The sequence below is a fragment of the Oncorhynchus tshawytscha genome, linkage group LG08, assembly GCF_018296145.1.
Source record: "Oncorhynchus tshawytscha isolate Ot180627B linkage group LG08, Otsh_v2.0, whole genome shotgun sequence".
Classification (NCBI taxonomy): domain Eukaryota; kingdom Metazoa; phylum Chordata; class Actinopteri; order Salmoniformes; family Salmonidae; genus Oncorhynchus; species Oncorhynchus tshawytscha.
The window spans coordinates 30,344,260-30,359,093 of record NC_056436.1 but is presented as its reverse complement, the minus strand read 5'-3'; the positions used below and the strand labels follow the sequence as shown (position 1 = coordinate 30,359,093).

The 14,834-nt window shown below is 42.8% G+C and overlaps 1 protein-coding gene across 1 annotated transcript; it reads left to right on the top strand.

The window, feature by feature from the left end:
• The first annotated feature begins 905 nt into the window (after positions 1 to 905).
• LOC112256663 (thrombospondin-1-like) lies at positions 906 to 13,991 on the top strand. The gene is made up of 22 exons (XM_042325400.1): positions 906 to 1,103; positions 1,242 to 1,322; positions 1,462 to 2,021; positions 2,310 to 2,385; positions 2,606 to 2,698; positions 2,812 to 2,921; positions 3,245 to 3,370; positions 3,986 to 4,082; positions 7,770 to 7,943; positions 8,049 to 8,225; positions 8,319 to 8,492; positions 8,597 to 8,877; positions 8,994 to 9,212; positions 9,305 to 9,412; positions 9,807 to 9,966; positions 10,085 to 10,203; positions 10,678 to 10,912; positions 11,078 to 11,305; positions 11,430 to 11,701; positions 11,816 to 11,913; positions 12,021 to 12,160; positions 12,265 to 13,991. The coding sequence occupies exons 2-22, from the start codon at positions 1,259 to 1,261 to the stop codon at positions 12,270 to 12,272; spliced, it is 3,519 nt and encodes a 1,172-aa protein (XP_042181334.1). The 5' UTR covers positions 906 to 1,103; positions 1,242 to 1,258; the 3' UTR covers positions 12,273 to 13,991.
• Positions 13,992 to 14,834: the final 843 nt, after the last annotated feature.

Sequence of the window (14,834 nt, the reverse complement as noted above, 5' to 3'; positions counted from 1 at the left end):
AACTCATCATTATTCAAGATAGGGTCACAAGCTTGATGTAGTCATTGCGTGCTATGAATATGGAACCAAATACTTTTGTTCCCCTAAAATAGGGGGGACTATTACAAAAAGTCCAGTAATTTCTAAATGGTTCACCCAATGTGGTTGAAAATACCCTCAAATGAAAGCTGACAGTCTGCACTTTAACCTCATAGTCATTGTTTGATTTCAAGTCTTTTGGAGTATAGAGCCAAAAGGAGAAATAAGTCTTCACTGTCCCAATAATTACAGAGGGCACTGTATACTGTCATGGAATGAGCAGGTGTTCTTAATGTTTTGATACTCTGTGTATGTGTTAGTGAAAAGTCTGACCAACACAAAGGTGTAGCCTAAACTCACAACGGCTCTCGGTGGATGAACTGTGAATGGCAAGACAAATAGGCCAGAAATACACATCCTCTCAAAAAGAAGACATATGCCTATTCATATACATTGATATGATGTATTTTCCATTATAGCTTATTAAAGTAAATGTTTCTCCATTTCTATATAATTCCCGCCATAACATATGGCCTAACAACTTCACCCACGTTTTTTTAAGGGGATCTACATGGTTTATTATGATCCAGTTTATTTGAAATGTATTAAAAAGCGACAATGAAAATAAAGAGAGAAGCATATTTCACAAATAAGGTAGGCTCCTTTTTTTTTTTTTACAGGAAATGACGGGTTACCCCACTTGGCCCCTGTCCATCTATAAAATATTTATCCGCTGATGGAAATCGGCTCTGAAAGTATGTCTCGGATATTACGCTCAGCTTCTTGAGGTAATAAGCTCGTCCCTTTTTCCTTCTGTGCTCTGATTGGAGGAAGTGTTGTCTCAGGAATGTCACGAAACTATTTAAATAGCACTTATGTCCACAGTGTTAGTAGAATAGTCTGAGCATCGGAATAAAGACAGAACGAACTTGAGAGTTTTTAGCGAACATTAAGATTTCTAAGACTATTTAACACATGGAATAAATTGGAGAATTAAAGAAGAACTAACGAGACAACGAAGCTCTGACAATCAAGGAGTTTCTTCAACTTATCCATCTGTGACTTATTTATTTTATTTTATTCAGGTCGGTAAATTCTAATCATAATATTTTCTTCGAATAATATAAGCTTTTTGTTACGTTTTTATAATTGGACTGTAATCTTTAGAAGTGTGTAAATGACAATACCTATTTAACTGTGTGTCTACCTTTTGGTTTAAACAGATTTCTGAGGTTTCAAGATGAAGCTGACAGGAGTCTTTCTCCTTTTGGTGCTTTGGAATTGTGAGGGCAGCAGGGTGGCAGGTGAGATTTTGTAAATGTTTAATTAAATATAGAAATATTAAAATCAACAATGGAGTTATTCTGTTAAAAGGTCTGGCAATAGTTTATCTGCGAACTTAAAGTTGCCCATAGAGACTCACTACAGTTTCTCCCTTCACAGAGAGTAGAGATGATAACAGTGTATACGACCTATTCGAGCTTGTGAAAGTGAACAAAAGGCACCAAGGTGTTACCTTGGTAAAAGGCGCAGATCCTTACAGCCCAGCCTATAAGATCCTGAACGCAGACCTGATCCCCCCGGTTCCCGAGATCTCCTTCAGGGACCTCATTGATTCGATACAAGCTGAGAGGGGATTCCTTCTCCTGGTCAACTTCAAGCAGTTCAAAAAAACCAGGGGCAGTCTTTTGACTGTGGAGAGGGATGACGGATCAGGACCGTTATTCGAAATCATTTCTAATGGCAAGGCGCAAACTCTGGATGTGGTATACTCCACCGGGAACAAGCAACAGGTAGTGTCCATAGAAGATGCGGATCTAGCGACTGGACACTGGAAGAATATCACGCTGTTCATTCAGGAGGATCGTGCCCAGCTGTTCGTCGGGTGTGAAGAGATCAATATATCAGAAATGGACGTACCCATCCAAAAGGTCCTGACGCATGAGGTTGCCGACATTGCCCGTCTGAGGATCGGAAAAGGAGCTGTGAAAGATAGATTTATGGTAAATATGAATTAATTTATGAGTTCATAAATACATTGCAAATAATGTTGTAATTGTATACAAATAAATGTTACAGTTATAGCCTAGCCTGAGTAAGTCTAACCTTGTCCTGAAGCTATTGCGAGCAGCGCAGCGTTTGGTGCTCGAGGATAGTCACACTCACAGACATGTAGCCTAATGTTCGACATAAAACTTAAAATAAGCCATTATGATCCTTTAGGAAATGTATTGAAAAGATGTAAATGTGTGGATATGGAATAACTCCAAATGCAATGTGTACGTCTGCAGGGAGTGCTTCAGAACGTGCGCTTCGTTTTTGGAACCACTTTGGAGGCGATTTTACGCAATAAGGGATGCCAAAGCTGTAAGTGTGAATTACAAAATATAAACGTTCTTTTTGCATTTAAATGTTGGAATTACTGTGTATGGTATATGTTATCCAATGCTTGTTAATTATACAAATCTAAATGCATTCCATTAACAAATATAATTAATAGTAACTCTATTGCTATGGTCATTAAAGCCAATTCACAGTGGGTGTTATTATGCTGTTTGTGGAAATTAATATGTCTGTTCTTCTCCAGCTGCAACTTTGACTGATGTCATGACACTGGACAACCCAGTAAATGGGTCCAGCCCAGCAATAAGGACTGATTACACTGGCCACAAAACCAAAGGTGAGACCAGACTTCACACTCCATGGACAAAGTCATTTGCTTAATACTGGTCTGTGTACAACTGTTAATGTGAAAGAGGTAGGTAACTAACGGATTGCTTTTCTCCTCTCCAGATATTCAGCAGGTCTGTGGTTTTTCCTGTGAGGATATCACCAGCATGTTCAAGGAGCTCAAGGGGCTTGGTGTGATTGTTAAGCAGCTGTCAAACGAGCTCAACAGAGTGGTAAGCATAGGAAGCAACTTGGTCTGCACACTGTCATCCTTTCTCCCTCCCTCTCTAGTCTATCTGTTCCCAGTTAAAACCTCTCCACTGCACAGCCACTTGTCCCTGGAATGGCATTCCCTGCCAGATCCCTAATGACTCCCATATGAGGACACAAATATGTTTGACTGTCATTTCATTTGTATTTACTTCAGTTAAATCAAGCTATGTCTTAATCACAATGTTGGTAGGTGATTCATTTCTACTGGAACCATGGCTATGTAAAAGTTTCCATCCTCGTGTCTGAAACCATGCTCCTCTCTCTACCTCCCCTCTGTGTGCAGAATAAGGAGAGCACTCTGCTCATGAACCAGATGAACATCCACAGTGGGGTCTGTCTTCACAACGGCATTGTGCACAAGGACAAAGATGAGTGGACTGTGGACGACTGCACAGAGTGTACCTGCCAGGTAGGTGTCATCACACTTGTTGGAATGCAGTTATCCAGTAATCCGGCCAGTAGTAGGCTGTGTGAAAACCAGGCAGTAGCTCCTAAACCCCTTCTGTAATAAGGTGCTAATGGGCTCTTATGTTTATAGACTTAAGCAAAGCCCCTGTGTCCGTCTGCTATCCATCACCTCACCTCTAATAAGGTGTTAGAGAGAATGGCAATAAAGCAGTGTGTGTGTGTGGGGGGGGGTCTGCCCTGTCAAACCCCTCTCTTTCCCACCTACTCTCTCACTAAGGGTTATCTATTTGGATAGGTATCAAGAATGTGTCTTTAATGAGGACATTTGCTCAGACCCTCTGTTCTGCCTTTCCACTGTCACTATCCTTCCCCCCAGCACCTTGCTTGCCTGAACCCAGTGCAGGTGCACAGAACTGGGGTGGTAGCATAGCGGTGAACCCCCCTGCCCTAGCCAGAGACCATCCCAATGTTCCCAAACATAGCAATTAATCCTGGCAAAGCAGCAAGCGCTTTTGCGTAATGCAAAGTTAATGATCCAGATTATTTTCCTTTGCTGTTGCCGAACAGTCTGCTCTGGAGACAAACCCATTACTAATCCCAGCAATCCTCTCTACAGAACTCTGCCACTGTGTGTCGCAAAATCTCTTGCCCCCTGATGCCCTGTGCCAATGCCACCGTGCCTGATGGAGAGTGCTGCCCACGTTGTGGAAACCGTGAGTATTATTCTTTGTAGTTATTATTCTTTTTTGTGAGCTGGACTTTGAACTAGAAGTTAAACTTTATAAAATATATATATATATATATATATATATATACAGTACCAGTCAAAAGTTTGGACACACCGACTTATTCAAGGGTTTTTCGTTATGTTTACTATTTTCTACATTGTAGAATAATAAGTGAAGACATCAAAACTATGAAATAACAAATATGGAATCATATAGTAACCAAAAAAGTGTTAAACAAATCAAAATATATTTTAGATTCTTCAAAGTAGCCACCCTTTGCCTTGATGACAGCTTTGCACACTCTTGGCATTCTCTCAAGCAGCTTCATGAGGAATGTTTTGAAGGAGTCTTGAAGGAGTTCCCACATATGCTGAGCCCTTGACGGCTGCTTTTCCTTCACTCTGCGGTCCACCTCATACCAAACCATCTCAATTGTGTTGAGGTCGGGTGATTGTAGAGGCCAGATCTGATGCAGCACAATATACAACTCTCCTTGGCCAAATAGCCCTTACACAGCCTGGAGGTGTGTTTTGGGTCATTGTCCTGTTGAAAAGCAAATGATAGTGGGACTAAGTGCAAACCAGATGGGATGGCGTATTGCTGCAGTATGTTGTGGTAGCCATGCTGGTTAAGTGTGCCTTGAATGATAAATAAATCATGACAGTGTCACCAGCAAATCACACCTCCTCCTCCATGCTTCATGGTGGGAACCACACATGCAGAGATCATCCATTCACCTACTCTACGTCTCACAAACACACGGCGATTGGAACCAAAAATCTCAAATTTGGACTCATCAGACCAAAGGACAAATTTCTACTGGTCTAATGTCCATTGCTCGTGTTTCTTGGCCCAAGCAAGTCTCTTCTTATTATTGTTATCCTTAAGTTGTGGTTTCTTTGCAGCTATTCGACCATGAAGGCCTGATTTACACAGTCTCCTCTGAACAGTTGATGTTGAGATGTGTCTGTTACTTGAACTCTGTGAAGCATTTATTTGGGATGCAATTTCTGAGGCTGGTAACTCAAATGAACTTATCCTCTGCAGCAGAGGTAACTCTGGGTCTTCCTTTCCTGTGGCAGTCCTCATGAGAGCCAGTTTCATCATAGCTCTTGATGGTTTTTGTGACTGCACTTGAAGAAACTTTCAAAGTTCTTGAAATTTTTCGGATTGACTGACCTTCATTTCTTATTAAAGTAATGATGGACTGCCTTCTCTCTTTGCTTATTTGAGTTGTTCTTGACAGAATATGGACTTCATCTTTTACCAAATGGGGCTATCTTCTGCATTACAGGTTACTACCTCATGAAGCTGGTTGAGAGAATGCCAAGAGTGTGAAAAGCTGTTATCAGTGCAAAGGGTGGCTACTTTGAAGAATCTCAAATATTATTTATATATACAGCTGAGGTCGGAAGTTTACATACATTTAGGCTGGAATCATTAAAACTAATTTTTCAACCACTCCACAAATTTCTTGTTTACAAACTATAGTTTTGGCAAGTCGTTTAGGACATCTACTGTGTGCATAATACAAGTAATCGTTCCAACAATTGTTTACGGACGGATTAGTTCACGTATTATTCACTGTATCACAATTCCAGTGGGTCAGAAGTTTACATACACTAAGTTGACTGTGTCTTTAAACAGCTTGGAAAATTCCAGAAAATGATGTCATGGCTTTAGAAGCTTCTGATAGGCTAATTGACATAATTTGAGTCAATTGGAGGTGTACCTGTGGATGTATTTCAAGGCCTACCTTCAAACTCAGTGCCTCTTTGCCTGACATCATGGGAAAATCAAAAGAAATCAGCCAAGACCTCAGAAAAAAATTGTAGACCTCCACAAATCTGGTTCATCCTTGGGAGCAATTTCCAAACGCCTGAAGGTATCACCTTCATCTGCACAAACAATAGTACGCAAGTACAAACACCATGGGACCATGCAGCTGTCATACCGCTCAGGGAGGAGACGCGTTCTGTCTCCTGGAGATGAACATACTTTGGTGTGAAAAGTGCAAATCAATCCCAGAACAACAGCAAAGGACCTTGTGAAGATGCTGGAAGAAACAGGTACGAAAGTATCTATATCCACAGTAAAACAAGTCCTATATCGACATAACCTGAAAGGCGGCTCAGGAAGGAAGAAGCCTCTGCTCCAAAACCGCCATAAAAAAGCCAGACTACGGTTTGCAACTGCACATGGGGACAAAGATCGTACTTTTTGGAGATATGTCCTTTGGTCTGATGAGACAAAAATAGAACGGTTTGGCCATAATGACTATCGTTATGTTTGGAGGAAAAAGGGGGAGGCTTGCAAGCCGAAGAACACCATCCCAACCGTGAAGCACGCGGGTTGCAGCATCATGTTGAGGGGGTGCTTTGCTGCAGTAGGGACTGGTGCACTTCACAAAATAGATGGCTTCATGAGTCAGTAAAATTATGTGGATATATTGAAGCAACATCTCAAGACATCAGTCAGGAAGTTAAAGCTTGGTCGCAAATGGGTCTTCTAAATGGACAATTACTCCAAGCATACTTCCAAAGTTGTCCAAAGTCAAGGTATTGGAGTGGCCATCACAAAGCCCTGACCTCAAACCTATAGAAAATGTGTGGGCAGAACTGAAAAAGCATGTGCAAGCAAGGAGGCCTACAAACCTGACTCAGTTACACCAGCTCTGTCAGCAGGAATGGGCCAAAATTCACCCAACTTATTGTGGGAAGCTTGTGGAAGGCTAACCGAAACGTTTAACCCAAGTCAAACAATTGAAAGGCAATGCTACCAAATACTAATTCAGTGTATGTAAACTTCTGACCCACTGGGAATGTGATGAAAGAAATAAAAGCTGAAATAAATAATTATCTCTACTATTATTCTGACATTTCACATTCTTAAAATAAAGTGTTGATCCTAACTGACCTAAGACAGGGAATCTTTACTTGGATTAAATGTCAGGAATTGTGAAAAACTGAGTTTAAATGTATTTGGCTAAGGTGTATGTAGCCTTCAGACTTCAACTGCATATCCCCCCCAATATCGTGATATTTAATTGCGATGCAATTACGATCTTGTCTCATCGCTGCAACTCCCCAACGGGCTCGGGACAGGCGAAGTTCGAGTCATGCATCCCCCGAAACATGACCCGCCTAACTGCACTTCTTAACACCAGCCCCCTTAAATCGGAAGCCAGCTGCACTAATGTGTAGGAGGAAACACAGACGACTGGAGTCGGCCTGCAGGCACCCGGCTCACTACAAGGAGTCACTAGAGTGTGATGAGCCAAGTAAAGCCCCCCGGCAAAACCCTCCCCTAACCCGGACGACGCTGTGCCAATTGTGTGCCACCCTATGGGACTCCCGGTCACGACACTACAGACCCTGGGATAAAACTTGGGTCTGTAGTGACGCCATGCAGTGCCTTAGACCGCTCCGCCACTTAGGAGGCCCTAGAAGTTTCACTTTTTTGACAACCTGCCTATGAGGTGTATTTTAATGTCTTCCATTTTACTTTTCATTAACTTTTCTCAGTCCTTCACATTCCCTGACCTTGGAATGCCAAGTCTCAAATCTCCTGGGTTAAACTGATTCTAAAAAGGCACTGTTCTTCACAAGTCCTTTGCCCCCCTGGCTGAGCTCTGCTGTGGTAATAGCTCTCCCATTATCTCTCTGCCCCCAGCGAGTGACTATGCTGAGGATGGCTGGTCCCCCTGGTCTGAATGGACCCATTGTTCTGTGTCTTGTGGACGGGGTATCCAGCAGCGAGGTCGCTCCTGCGACCGCATCAACAGCAACTGCGAAGGCACTTCTGTGCAGACCCGCGACTGCTACCCTCAGGAATGTGACAAGCGCTGTGAGTAAACCTACTATTTGTACTCTACAGTCTCTCTCAGTAACATCCTTCTCATATGTACTGTAATAGCACATTAATTAATAATTACATGTCTGTCCTCTACAGTTAAGCAGGATGGTGGCTGGAGCCACTGGTCTCCCTGGTCTTCCTGCTCTGTGACCTGTGGTGAGGGAGTCATCACCCGCATCCGCCTCTGCAACTCCCCCACTCCCCAGATGGGAGGCAGAGACTGTCAAGGACAGGGCCGAGAGACAGAGGTCTGCCAGGAATCACCTTGTCCAAGTAAGCAGAAGAGGAGCATCTAAACACTTGCACATATATATCCATCTGTCTGGAGATACAGGTGTAACTCATCTCTCTCTCTCTGTCCTTTAGTTAACGGAGGCTGGGGACCCTGGTCTCTGTGGGACACCTGTTCTGTCACCTGTGGAGGTGGACTCCAGACTCGCCAGCGTCTCTGTAACAACCCTGCCCCCAAGTACAATGGGAAGGAATGTCAGGGTGACACCAAAACATCCCAATTGTGTGGCAAAGAGGACTGCCCTATTAGTAAGCATTTTTATCAATAGATTATGGTATTTGTTATTTTTTACCTAACAGTGTACAAATCCAATATTGTTCAGTATTTAAAATCAATATGCTTCTGTCTACAGATGGCTGTCTGTCCAACCCGTGCTTTGCTGGAGCTAAGTGTACCAGCTTTGATGATGGTTCCTGGAAGTGTGGCTCATGCCCAGTGGGCTACACCGGAAACGGCATCAACTGCAAGGACATCGACGAGTGCAAGGAGGTTCCTGATGCATGCTTCACACTCAACGCAGTCCACCGCTGTGAGAACACTGCGCCTGGCTACAACTGCCTTGCCTGCCCCCCTCGCTACTCAGGACCACAGCCCTTCGGGAGGGGAGTGGAGCAAGCCACAGCCAAGAAACAGGTGAGACAGCCTTTGACTACTGCGGAAAAATACAAGAATGAGAGGATTCATTTTTATTCTGATGCTAGGAGCTCAGAAGCACATCTTAACCCTACATATCTCTCCCTTCCCCCTAGGTGTGCACACCCCGTAACCCCTGCCAAGACGGCACCCATGATTGCAACAAGAATGCTAACTGTATCTACCTGGGTCAGTTCAGCGACACCATGTTCCGCTGTGAGTGCAAACCTGGTTACGCTGGCAATGGCCACATCTGTGGAGATGACACCGACCTGGATGGATGGCCCAACAAAGACCTCCTGTGTGTGGAGAACGCCACCTACCACTGCAAGAAAGTAGGAAGGACCCCACTATACACAGTCTATTCCTAGCTTCTCCACTGTGTTATTGTGGTTATGGCTCTCTAACCAACCCTTTTGTTTTGCAGGACAACTGTCCAAACCTTCCCAACTCTGGGCAGGAGGACCATGACAAAGATGGGCTTGGTGACGCTTGCGATCACGATGATGACAATGATGGGATCCCTGATGATAGGGTGAGACATCAAAACATCCTCTCTCTCAGGACTTTGGTATCCACAGAGAAACTAAACATAGCAATCAGTAGGCATTTCTCTTCTAGGCTATAGAAAGTAGAGGAGTCATGGAGAAATATGAGAAATAATATAATTTTGGGCTTGTGGCCAAAAGTGCAAAACAGCTTGGCCTTATGCCCATAATTCATAGTGTGCATACTGTAAATAGGCCAGGGAGAAATTATGCGGTAAGAAAACACTAGCTTTCTCAGAGTGAAATATCAGATTCCAGCACAATCACTCACACACTAGCTAGCTGTGAAGTCAGAGTTTTACCATTTCCAATACAATAGCCTCTCTAATACTGTATTTTCAATGTACTAATGGTATTCTTTAACAAACATTTTAATAATAGGACAACTGCCCAATGGTCTACAACCCTGCTCAGTATGATGTGGACACAGATGACGTTGGTGATCGCTGTGATAACTGTGTGCATGAGAGCAACCCTGACCAAGTCGACACAGACAACAACGGAGAGGGAGATGCCTGTGCTATTGACATTGACGGTGATGGTAAGACATCATCATTACTCCAGCACCAGAAAATTACATTTCTCAGTGCTGTCAGTCATTGTCAAAGTCCTTATTAAAAGGTATCATAGACCGATGTAAGTGTGTGTTCACTTCACAGGTATTCTAAATGAGAGGGACAACTGCCCCTATGTCTACAATGTGGACCAGAGAGACACTGACGGGGACGGAGTGGGAGACCACTGCGACAACTGCCCTCTTGAGCACAACCCAGACCAGGTAACTGCAGCTTTCATCTTCTAATACATAAGAACCCAATCCTATCAAATATTTTCCCTAGAGGGATGTAGAACTTTCATAGGCCCACCTGCCTTTTAGGACAGTAGCCACATATTGCATCAGTGGTGAGTTTTAATGAAAGACAGGAATGAGAAAGCTGAGAGAAGAATTTGTACAATGCTCCTCCTCCCCTTATTCATTCCCCCTTTTTGAAGCGATATGAATGTATGTGTGTGTAGTCTTGCCAAGGTGAAAGGACACAGGATTTTTGTTTGAAGAGGCCTTGCTAGAATACCTGAAGACAATGGGGTACATTTAAGATGAGGGAAATAATAGCGTTTCTCATGTTAAGGGAGATGAGTGGTGAAATACATTCATCATGTCTGAGTCCATTGAAGTAGAGAGAAGTTTCTCTTATACAAGTGTGTAAGAATGTGCTTTTGTGAAGACTAAATGAATTGTGTTGTCCTCCAGATTGACTCTGACTCAGATCGTGTGGGAGACAAGTGCGACAACAACCAGGACATTGATGAGGACGGTCATCAGAACAACATGGACAACTGTCCCTATATCCCCAACGCCAACCAGGCCGACCACGACAAAGATGGCAAGGGTGACGCCTGCGACCACGATGACGACAATGACGGTATCCCTGACGACAAGGACAACTGCAGGCTGGCCTTTAACCCTGACCAGCTGGACTCTGATGGTGAGTCACTCTCCAGTAGCTCTATTCAACTGACCTATAGAACGATTCATCTAGAAAGATACAGTACTCGCTACAGAAGTACAGTGTCACAGAGATTAACATAGGGTCAGCCTGTTGTCTCCATGCCGGAGTGTCTAAGTGTTTTTCTCTGCCTCCTCCTGTCAGGTGATGGTCGTGGAGATGTTTGCAAAGATGACTTTGACCAAGATAACATACTTGATATCTACGATGTGTGCCCTGAGAACTTTGCCATCAGCGAGACGGACTTCCGCAGGTTCCAGATGGTACCACTGGACCCCAAGGGCACCTCCCAGATAGACCCCAACTGGGTGGTCCGCCACCAGGGCAAAGAGCTGGTGCAGACTGTCAACTGTGACCCTGGCATCGCTGTTGGTATGTACTGCACCAATAATATAACACCTTTGGAACTAAGGAAAACAACTACAAAAATAACTACCATTAGTAGATTATGGGTCCATTGAGAAAAGTCCTAACCATCGCTCTTTGTTGTCTATAGGGTTCGATGAGTTTAACGCAGTGGACTTCAGTGGAACGTTCTTCATCAACACAGACAGGGATGATGACTACGCTGGCTTTGTGTTTGGCTACCAGTCCAGCTCCAGGTTCTATGTGGTGATGTGGAAGCAGATCACACAGACCTACTGGTCCCACACCCCGACCAGAGCTCAGGGCTACTCTGGAGTGTCCATCAAAGTAGTCAACTCCACCACGGGACCTGGGGAGCATCTGAGGAACGCCCTTTGGCACACCGGTGACACTGCTGGACAGGTACACTTAGCATGCCCTCCACATTGAGAGCACTGGCCATATCTAAAAGCAGTGAGAGAGAAAACCACTGGGTAAGAAACATTTCTCATGTATTTTTGTTATTCATCCTCTTAGGTACGTACTCTGTGGCACGACCCCAAGAACATTGGCTGGAAAGACTACACTGCCTACAGATGGCACCTGGTCCACAGGCCCAAGTCTGGACTCATCAGGTGAGCTCAGATTACCTTTAGCTCTGAATGTCCTCCGCCTTTACCAAGGCCACACAAACTCCTGCTTTCATGAGCTACTGATCTCATGTCATCTTCCCTTCTTTTAGAGTTGTGATGTATGAAGGCAAGAGAATCATGGCGGATTCTGGAAATATCTACGACAAGACTTATGCTGGTGGAAGACTAGGCATGTATGTCTTCTCTCAGGAGATGACATACTTCTCAGACCTCAAATACGAATGCAGAGGTAAGATGCTTTTTTTATTCATGTTTTGGCAAACAAAAAACATACGTTGAGTCTGAATTTTTACAGGGATTTAACAGATTTTTTTCCTTCTCCTTTTCCTCCAGATTCTTAAATTAGACCAGAGAGAGGCTCTTAGAAGAATGTATCTACCTGCTCAAATATACATGTAACGTATGACCTGGGACCATATCTTTATTACTCTTTCCTTTGCGACGCGCACATTAGTGTAATGGAGAGCGAGTGTGCAGCATTGAGGCAGACTGACCTCAGGACATAGGCCAACTGACTGCCCTGTGATGACTAGACCCCTGCACTAACAGCAGGTTGAGCATAACTTTGCTCAGTGAAGAAATCGGTCTCTCTCCGTCTCTGAAGTTTCTGTTTCTCTAGCTGTACTCAGAAAGATATCTCTGCACTTCTCAACTAGTTGGTATCCCCTCTCTGGATGGAGGTCCAAAGGGAAGAGTATTTTCTTTATTTTTGAGCATTACTTCAGATCTGCTGTGGACCCAAAAGGACTTGAGTTGTTTCCAAATGAAGAAAGCAGTAGATGTTCTACAGGTGGGCCAGAGATACCCGTTGAAGGAACTGTGGAGGCACCATGGACAGTATGGATTGACTGTTACCATCAAAGAGAGTGAATGCTACCCATGAAGAGCTTTGTGATAAAGGCACCTAAGCCAATTGTAGTCAATGCATTAACAATTTCAAATTCTAGATAACTTTAAATTCCCCCTGAGTCTAGAAATAGTTATATTTGGTAACTAATTGGCTTTTAGTAGACCCTTGAAGTTCAGCTCAGTATGAAGTATGTCCTCAGGGTTTGACCAGGCTTGCCAAGTGGCTTTTCAGGAAAGAACTCTAGATGATATATGGAAGGAGCATAGAATCAGGACTTGCACCAAAAGCCAATATAGACTACTAGCGAACAACAACAACACAATTGCTATTTCGTCAGAATTCCAGGAAGATATTTTTTGTTTTCTCTCATCTTAGTATAGACATAAGTGGAGGGACAAAAACCACATGGGTCAGTCTAACCTGCCTTAAAAGGACTATGGTTACTAAGGTTGTATATAACTTATTACATATTTTGTTTGTTACCGTTTGAGAGTATTGACACATGATCCTAGAGTTAGGATATCTCTTGTCTTTTTTCATCTCTGTGTCTTATTTTCATAGAAACCTGTTCTAAATAATTGAAATCTTGAAACCGGGATAAATCCCTCTAAAAAGTCCTCTTATAACAGTGTTCAGTACTATCAGTATTATCCCTCATTCCAACCTTCCAAAATAGACGAATTAGGTGTCATTTAAATCTCATTGTTCTTTTGCACAGTATGTCTGACTTGTGTGCTTGAGAATGTGTGTACATTTCTGATGGTAAAAACGAAGGAAAACCTTTATGTACAAATATTACCTCATTATTTTTTTTATTGAAACCAACAAAACATGATAGTACCTTTTTAGCAGCAGAATTTGGTTGGCTTTTTTTTGTGTATGCTGTCCTGTGCATTTGTAATGGATAAATTATTGTTAGGATTGTCTGTTCTATGTTAAGAGGTTATTTCACATGTGTAGATAAATGCTATTTAAATAATTTATCAAGAAACGTGACCTGTGTTTCTGTTTGTATAAACTTGTTTGCACACTGACATGAGGATGTCTTTGAATATTGTTTTGTTTTGTATATTTCCTTTCTTTTTTTTACTGTTAGTGATGCTTGTCTATAAACATTTTTACCATAGTTTTACTCCCCAAATGTTGTTTCTACTTCTGTCAGTTATTTTGTAATCTCAACCAAACAATAAATACACAAGGGGAAAAAAAATGTTTGTTTGAGTGTCCTTTGCTTGCTTGTGGATACAGTATATTCTCAGTTTGAATAGCTACAGTATTACAAAACATTACAGGGATAGATGCCATATTCTGTCAACTGCTGGAATCTATTACTTGATTCCTGGGAGCCCTCTGAGAAAGGGAGTATCCTTGAGAGTCAACAGCACGATCATTTAAGATGAACTATGGCCCAGTTTTAGAACATTAACCACATTCAACAATCACAGGAGCAATGTTCCCTTTAAGATGCACATGGGCGCACAGCTCCCCTAGGACTACCACACAGAAGAAATATGAGCCCCTGCAGAGAAGCACGGGATCAAACTTCACTCAACTTGACAGTTTTCCCCTTTAGTTAACACTTTCAACGTTTCGCTCTACTGTGGGAATTGGGATCGAATCAACACAATATTAGCCACTTTCAATGTAATATACTGAAACAAAATGAACTATGCAAGATTTAGTATGCAAAACTAACTGTGCAAGAGCTTTTCTTGTAGGCACAGCGCATTGGACTAAGATTTTATTGCATGGACAAGCAGTACTCTACACAGACCAGTGCACAATTACCAATCAGAGCTGAAGTAGGCCTATATGCAAATATAGGCCTACTTACATGAATGGTCCCCATTATGAGAGAGATTGCAGAGAGGGAGAAAGAGAGACACAGCTGCATGCGAGCTCTCACATTTTTCAACATGTTTTTGACATGTAGAGATACTCTGAATGATCAGATATGAAAAGCCAACTGACATTTACTCCTGAGGTGTTGACCTGTTGCACCCTCGACAGCCACTGTCATTATTATTATTTGACCCTGCTGGTAATCTATGAA

Coding starts and splice junctions, on each gene's coding strand:
- LOC112256663 (XM_042325400.1), top strand. CDS start 1,259: ATGAAGCTGACAGGAGTCTTTCTCCTTTTGGTGCTTTGGAATTGTGAG. Junction 1,323..1,461: donor TGAGGGCAGCAGGGTGGCAG/GTGAGATTTTGT, acceptor CTCCCTTCACAG/AGAGTAGAGATGATAACAGT. Junction 9,413..9,806: donor ATGGGATCCCTGATGATAGG/GTGAGACATCAA, acceptor TTTTAATAATAG/GACAACTGCCCAATGGTCTA.